The sequence below is a fragment of the Pelodiscus sinensis genome, chromosome 11 (assembly GCF_052426305.1).
Source record: "Pelodiscus sinensis isolate ZL-2025 chromosome 11, ASM5242630v1, whole genome shotgun sequence".
In the NCBI taxonomy this organism is placed as follows: Eukaryota; Metazoa; Chordata; order Testudines; family Trionychidae; genus Pelodiscus; species Pelodiscus sinensis.
This window is the reverse complement of record NC_143062.1, coordinates 10,972,262-10,979,855: the sequence shown is the minus strand read 5'-3', so window position 1 is coordinate 10,979,855 and position 7,594 is coordinate 10,972,262. Positions and strand designations below refer to the sequence as shown.

Genomic DNA, 7,594 nt, shown 5'->3' with positions numbered 1-7,594 from the left:
GATTGGCTTGGAAGTCACCTAATTCAAATGGACATGAGCAACCACTTGAAGAAAAGAACAGTTACTTACCTGTAACTGTTGTTCTTTGAGAGGTGTTACCTCTCCTTCGTCTGAGCATCCAGCAAGAAGGAACTGAGGTGGGGGAGCGCTGGCAGGGTACTTATGCCCTGCCATGGTGGCGCCACTCCTGGGGGCGCCCTGCCAAAACTATGGGTACCGCTAGGGAAAACGCTCCAGAAGACACCGTGTACACCGTGCGCACACCTAATTCAAATGGACATGAGCAACACATCTTGAAGAACAACAGTTACAGGTAAGTAACTGTTCTTTTCCGCAAGAACTCTTGCGGAAAATCATGCCAGTGTAGATGTAGCCCTTGAGCTGTATTTTCTTTCTATAGAAACAGATCCAGAAATCAATTAAAAGAATAGTATTTGGTATGATATTTCTTTTGTACGTCCCTTCACACTTAAGAATCTAAAGTATTTTCTAAGTATCTCCTTATCAGAGTGGCTGCAGTTGGTGCGACAATACTTGTATTTAATCAGGCCTAAATGGACAACTCTTCAAACTCAAAGGGTACATCTACGCTACAGTGAAGATCGAAGTTGCTGCTCTTGATCTTCCAAGGTTTGAATTAGCAGGCCTACTGAAGACATGCTAATTCAAACTGAGCAGGTTACTCCGGTCTATGCTGGTAGTCCTGCTTCCAAGAGGAGTAAAGGAAGTCGAAGGGAGCGTTTTCTCCCTTCAACTTCCTGCAATGTGGACAGTGTCAAAAGTTGAGTTAAGGTACTTACGCAACTTCAGCTACGTTAACTGCGTAGCTGAAGTTGCATATCTTAATTTGACCTTATCCCATAGTGTAGATATACCTTAAGTGTAGCAAGTTTATACTATTGTATTTGGGTGAAAGAGCAGTATGTTGGAAAGAAAAATCTGATACAAGCAGTTTCTATCAATATAAGCAAACCAACTGCAAAAACTGCTTGTGCCAAGATACAAATATATTCAATGTAAAACTTCCCTACTTTTGTACTGCTTAATGTGGGAATTCTCAGCATACATAGAAAAAGCAGCAGTACCGTGTTTATTTAGTTAGTTTAATTTAATTTAATAGAGCTCTGTACAAACAATATTCATCCATTTACTCAGAAAAAAGAACAAAAGATTCTAAAGTAGGAAAAGGAAGAATATACTCCAAAAATATTTTGGAAAACTATATTTCATAGACCAGACAATGAGTACATTATAGTCCAATTTGCAGCGGCAAAGTCTTGTGAATGAATTTTGCAGAAGTACACTTCTCTAAAATGATTCACGAGATTCAAGAGTTCAGGGTATTTCTGTTAAAATGTTTCAGTGCCAAGTAAACTCCAGAAGTAAATTCATCATTCTTCCATCCTTTGCTTATGCTGTCTCTCTGACCGTTTCCTCCGGTAAACATCATCTGCCATGAAGAGATTCTTTGATTAGTTGTCTGAGAATTTTAGGAAGAGAAACATTCTTCCAAGAATAAAATCCTAAATTTGTGAAGTTGGATTCCTGCAACTTTTTTAAATCTAGTTTCTGTTTGTAGATGCTGACAAGAACTTATTTAGCTTAATCTATCTTGTATAAAATAGACTTCCATCTTACCCAGAATTGCAGTTTTATCTAAGACAGAACATACTTTTTTCAAAATTTCTATACCTAAAATATGATGCACACATTTATGATCGTTACCTTCCCGTGCAAACATAGAAGACAGCACAAGTATTTGAAGGCAGGGCCAGATCAAATAATAGGTCTGTGTCTAGGTTCCTCATTCCTGGAATATCAGAAAGGCTCCATAATCTCAGCTTTATTGACAAAAAAACCCTGTTTCTAGACTTGATGCTTGCAAAGAAAAGACTGAAAACATAACCCAAGTGTAACTAACACAGCAATGTCTACCTGCATGTGCTGACAACCTGAAACAACTTAGCTCTGAGAGGCCTCACAGAATGGAGCACTGACTCTGAAAACCCCTGTTCTGGGGAGCCCTAGAGACACCATGCAGGCAAAGGATTTTGAAAAGGATGGTACTGCTATGGCTAACTCTCTCTCCACTGAAGTGGTATATTAGCAACCACTCTGCTCCCCCCGACCCCCAAGATTATGGAGGCTTAAGTCTCCCTCCTTTGAGACAGACCCCAGAACATCTGAAGACACAGCAGTAATCCTGGGAGATGGGAAGTCCAGTTTATATTAACAGGCATGCCTCCCCCAGCTAACAGAACTTGTTTGGGAAGCACTTAATACTAGAGAGGAAGCTTCATGGTACACATAGCATGGCTATGGTATGCAGACCAAGAAGCCACCTATTTATCCTTCACCCCATAGCACAGAATGCTGAAGGCCTTATGTTGCTTTAATATGATTGTCTGAATTTCTAATTCATAATACCCTTGGTCAGATAAATTCCTGCAATGGAAAACAATCAGCAATTTATCACATATGCTCATTTTGCACAAAAACAACCAGTTTGTGACTAAGTAAAACTGCAGAAGTAAGGATTGCTCAATGAGCCAGCTATGTCTTTAGTGCAGGATCATTTAGCAGATGGAATTCACGTTACCTGAAGAAAAATAAACTCATATGCTGAAATGCAAGATGATTTCTAATTAATATACTTGGCTTCATAACCTTACCCTACAACAGTAGTGCTAAAGAATATTTAAATACAAAACCAACCCACCCACTAAAAACACCTAATGTAAAACATCAAGCTGGGCAAATGTTAGTTTTCCACCACAGAAGCTAAGTATGTAGGTGTCTGCAAATGTAGAAGAGGTCAGGATATAGTAAAGTATTCCTACATGTGAAGTGCAATGGATAACTGCATCATACTAAACAGCAAAGCTGAAATGTAACTTAAGTTTCTCTTTCTGAAATAGTCCTATATACAATTTTAATATGAGGCTTCTTTTAAATAAAGCAAAAATAACTCCCCAATTCACTGCTTTTATAAAGTTTACTGGAGTAAATAGGTGTTTACTGAGAGGAAGGCAAATTTTTAATGCAACTCAATCATTCAGGTGTACAACAGCCAAATTAATGTTTTACCTTCAGTTGCACCTGTTTTAAAAGTGTGTCATCTAACATACTGGATTACTATTGTCATACTAACAGACTAACACAGCTACCCCATGAAGCTTATTGTTGTACTGACAGACTGTTTTGTTTGGATGGTTCTATTTCCACTGTTGACAGGGCTTTCAATGAGTGTCTTCAGCTGCTCCCAGACAAAAACAGAGCCTGCATGCCAAGTCTTAAAACAGGGCTACTCAACATGCAGCCCATAGCCCATTTGTTTGCAGTCCATGGTGCAATTTGGGTGCCCACGGGTGGGAGCCAAAACAAGAAAGTAGTCAATATAATGGTCTTCTGTTGACACTCATTAAAAGTGCTATAATATAGGTGGAAATTGAGTAAATATTGCATTATTAAGATGAGCAGAGCTGACCTAAATGGGGCCTGCATGTTGTGTAGTCTTGCCTTAATCTTTGTATTCATGCCCATCAGCGTGAAAGAAGCTATTTGCACATATATCTGCATGTATACGCAACCACATTGAAGTTGTGGCCCTCAGCATGTGCTGTATCATATCACTGTGGCCCCCGGGCCTCCAAAGTGAGTATCCCTGCCCGAGGCTACAAGCTACCAGAGCACAAGGCACTTTCAGATTTTAAAATCACATCATGACCGTTTTCAGTTGAGGCACACGGTGTTCAACTGGATGGGAGCTGTTTGCTACCCGGCATCTTCAATGGGATTTTTAGGAAAGCGTCCCGCTAATAAAAGCTGCGGATCCCTGACCAAAGAGCAGCGCGTCGCGCTCGCCTTTAACACGGGACTTCAGGAGCGAGGGCAGCAGCAGGTAGCCAGGGAAATGAAGCGCCACTTACAGAAGGTCTCCTGGCCCAGCCGGACGTTGATCATGAACCACTCCATGGCGCCGCCCAGGACAAAGAAGAAGGGGAGGAAGCGGTAAATGCCGAAGCGCCGCTTGCCCGGCACCAGCCGCAGGAGGGCCCGCACTCTCCGGCTCGCGAGCATGGCCGGGGAGCAGTGGGGTCTCCCCGCCCCGAGCCCGCTGAAAGAAGAGGGGCGGGTCAGACGCTGCGCGGGGTGCTCTAGGCAGGCCAGGGGAGCACTGAGCAATGGCGGGTTCCCGCTCCCCTGCCACAGCAGCCCCCAGCCTGAGGTAACGGCGCGCGGGCGGAGCTCAGCCAGGCTCTGGGGCGGGGCGGCGCGCCCCCGCCCACTCCCCAAGCACGCGCCTGGGGAAGAGGCTGTGACCCTGCGAGGGGCCCCGAGCCCAAGCGGCGGTTTCCAGGGTCCCCAACGGTCACACCCAACAGACCCCCGCTCCGCACATACCCTCCCCCCGCCGGAAGCCTGAGCGAGTGCAGCCAATCGGGGGCGGCGCCACGCGAGCCGCACAGAGAACGACCCACCTCCCGCTTCGGGCGCGCAATGGCCAACACGGAGCGTGCAACCGCAGCCGGGAGGAAAAAGCGTCGCTGGCACGTGATCCACGTGAAGGGCTGTTCCTTCCCTGATTGGTCATAGGGAGGGATTGGAGCCTGGGGGCGGGGCCTGCCACAAGACAGACAGCCCCAGCGCTTTGAGATGGGAGGGGTCTGTTCTCGCGCCCTGTCAAATCTTATCGCCCCGCCCCCTGCAGGCGGGAGGAGTCGCTGCCGGCTGCCCCGCCCAAGGCTTGGCGCCCAGGGGCCGGGTTCTGAGGGGAGGGCCTGGGCTGGGGCTGCCCCTTGCTGGGGGCCCTGGCGTGAGGCCCTCCAGGGCAGAGTCCAGGCACTGTTGGCCCCTAGGAGCCGCTCCTGTGAGCCAGGCTCTGATGAGATTGGCTTCACGGGCTGTGACCATACACCAGTCCATTATAATAAATTAACAGGCCACTGTACTTGGACCAAATATGCGCACTATAGTATGTTCCAGTGTTAAGTCTGAGTGCACAGTAGGATATTTTTCAGTTTAAGTGTGGAGGGGGGTTGTCCCAAAGGGCTTAATAACAGATTTAAAGAAAAAATATGAAACAACATGTTGACTTGCAGGATCTTTCTTTATCCTGATGCAACCCTGAGATACATAAGGGCAGTGTTTCCCAATTTTATTTGTCCACGGAACCTCTAGCACTGCCTTAAAAAAAAGGCACGTTTTGTTGAGCAAAAAAAAAAAACCCAGCCACGGCTCTGTTTCTTTAACTGGGCGGCGAAGTGCTGGGTCTTTACAGAACTCCTCCTGCTATGAGGAGTAACGGTAGTTTGAATTAGGAGCTTTAATTCGAACTACCTAGTCTGTGCAGGGAATTCGAACTACCAGGCATTTAAAAATGGCGGCGCCCGGGAACATGCAAATAAAGCCCGGGATATTTTAATCCCGGGCTTCATTTGTAAGTTCGAATGGCTACATTAGCCACCCTAGTTCGAACTAGGGTGGCTAGTGTAGAAACACCCTTAGAGACTAAGAAAAAATGCAGATGGTATCATGAGCTTTCGTGGGCACAGCCCAGGGTTCACAACATACAGGATTCAAAAAACTTATAAAACAATGAATAGTCTAGCAGCGCCTTGAAGACTTACAAAACGGTTTTGTTTTGTTTGGCTTTAAGGTACTGTTAGACTATTCACTGTTTTTTATTTGTCTCCAATTACAGACTAACTTAGCTACCCCTCTGAAAGTTTCAAAAAAGCAGTAATAAATTCATGGAGGTTAGGTTCATCAATGACTACTAGCCAGGATGGGCAGGAATGGTGTCCCTAGCCTCTGTTTGTCAGAGGCTGGAAACTGATGACAGGAGAAAAATCACATAATGATTTCCTGTTCTGTTCACTTCCTCTGGGCCATCTGACATTGGCCGCTGTCGGAAATCAGGATACTGGGCTAGATGGACCTTTGGTCTGGCCCAATGGCAGTTCTCATGGTCTTAACCCACTTCTTCAGATGAAAGAAGTGGGTTGTGCCCATGAAAGCTCATCTGCATTTGTTTAGTCAATAATGTGCTGCAGAATTATTCATTGTTTTTAGTTTTTTCCCTTTAAACATTGTTTTGACTACATCTATGGTAGCACCAGTGGAGCTCTAGTCTCCATAATGCTCTGCAAGATTCTGGGGGTTTTGTTTGCACGTTTGTTTTCTTTTTTATTGAGTTTTCAAATCTGAATTGCAAAAATTGATGAAGAGGATGAAATGTCTACAATAGGGCTGCCCAGCAGTCCAGCAAAGTGGTGGTAGCACTAATGAGCTTTTCCTTAAGTTCCCCTATAGCGACAAGGCCATAGGAACTAAATATGGAGCAGAGGGTATGCATCTATTCCATCGTCCTGTGTTTTCCTCGGTGGTCAATGCTGTTGGAAATAACTCAAGCTATTGGAGTCTCCCGTTCCTTCCTCGGCATAGTAGTTGAGAAGAACGGAAGACACATCCCTTTTACCCCCACGCTGCCACGCACACCAACTTCCCCTCTCTCTCTCCCCCGCCCCCTTGCAAAGCCCTTGCGTATCGCTACCGCAGACCGCAGAGCTGCAATAAACAACATTTAAATACCCTCCAGCTCCATGCGCGAAATGCTTCATGGGAGCAGTAGTTCGGGGCTCGTCGGTCGCCTCGCCCGTGCGCTCAGTGGGAAGCTGGGAGCACTACACGTCCCGTGGTGCCGCGCGGCCCGGGGCCCACACGTGGCGGCGGTGTGGCCGGGCTTGCTGCTTGGGCGACACTCCCTTGGCCCCGCCCCGGCCGAACGCTGGCTCTTCTGCCGCCAGCGCGATTGGCTGCTCGCTCCGCCCCGCGCGGCCGCTCATTGGCTGGCGGCGCGGAGTTCTCGCGGGCCCGAGCTGGCGGGTGGCTGGGCGCTCGCTTTGCAGGGCAGTGGAGCAGGCGGCGCATGGGAGCGCGGGGCTTCGCACTGAGCTGCGGGGCTTCGGCGCCGCCTTGAGAGCCGGGCAGCCGCGGGGAAGCCATGGCCGCCGCGGGAGTCAGGGCTGCGGGCCGCGGCTTGGGGAAGGGCAACGGGGCTGGCTTGCCGCTGGCCGCCGCCGTTCTCTGCTCGAGCTGCAGCGGCGGCCCCGGCCAGGGCAGGCGGGCGGGCTGGCGCCAGCAAAGGGCTCAGCACCAGTCTGCGGGGCACTCCCCACCCCCGCCCGCCGCCGGCAGAGCCCGCCGAGCCCCGGAGCCCTCCCCGGCCGCCGCCGGGCCCCTGGGCAGCCAGCCCAGCCCTGCCGAGGGCGCCGACACCAAGTCCTACCTGTGGGCCAGATACCACGAGATGAAAAAGCTGGTGTACGGTAAGCGGCGGCTGCGGTGCCCGGCCAGCCTCTCCGCCCCGGCCGGCTCTGCGGTGCCCGGCCAGCCTCTCCGCCCCGGCCGGCTCTGCGGTGCCCGGCCAGCCTCTCCGCCCCGGCCGGCTCTGCGGCACGGCGAGGTCCGGGAGCCGCTGCCAGACGTCGCTCCGTCCCGGCTCTGCCTCGGGCAGCCGGTTGCCCCGCGGGGAAAATGCCCCCTCTCCAGACGTGCGTCCCCGGGGCTGTGCGCCAGCAAACTGCTGCGT

The 7,594-nt window shown here is 49.4% G+C and overlaps 2 protein-coding genes across 4 annotated transcripts in view; one reads left to right on the top strand and one right to left on the bottom strand.

Moving 5' to 3' along the window:
• Positions 1-1,146: 1,146 nt before the first annotated feature.
• Positions 1,147-4,612, bottom strand: UQCC5 (ubiquinol-cytochrome c reductase complex assembly factor 5). 3 transcript variants are annotated; one of them, XM_075939423.2, is made up of 3 exons: positions 4,405-4,523; positions 3,930-4,117; positions 1,147-1,450 (listed from the first exon to the last, which is right to left on the bottom strand). In XM_075939423.2, the coding sequence occupies exons 2-3, from the start codon at positions 4,078-4,080 to the stop codon at positions 1,392-1,394; spliced, it is 210 nt and encodes a 69-aa protein (XP_075795538.1). In that variant the 5' UTR covers positions 4,081-4,117; positions 4,405-4,523; the 3' UTR covers positions 1,147-1,391. The 3 variants fall into 3 exon arrangements, with proteins under 3 accessions (XP_075795538.1, XP_075795537.1, XP_075795536.2); XM_075939421.2 differs by having other exon boundaries at positions 1,199-1,450; positions 4,482-4,612; XM_075939422.2 differs by lacking the exon at positions 4,405-4,523 and having other exon boundaries at positions 3,930-4,398.
• A 2,266-nt stretch (positions 4,613-6,878) lies between these two features.
• The window catches only part of NT5DC2 (5'-nucleotidase domain containing 2), a 68,182-nt gene continuing 67,466 nt past the window's right edge, over positions 6,879-7,594 (top strand). The window contains exon 1 of the mRNA XM_075939415.2: positions 6,879-7,331. Within this exon, the coding sequence (XP_075795530.2) occupies positions 7,007-7,331 (325 nt within the window). The 5' untranslated portion in view covers positions 6,879-7,006. The remainder of the gene's footprint in view (positions 7,332-7,594) is intronic.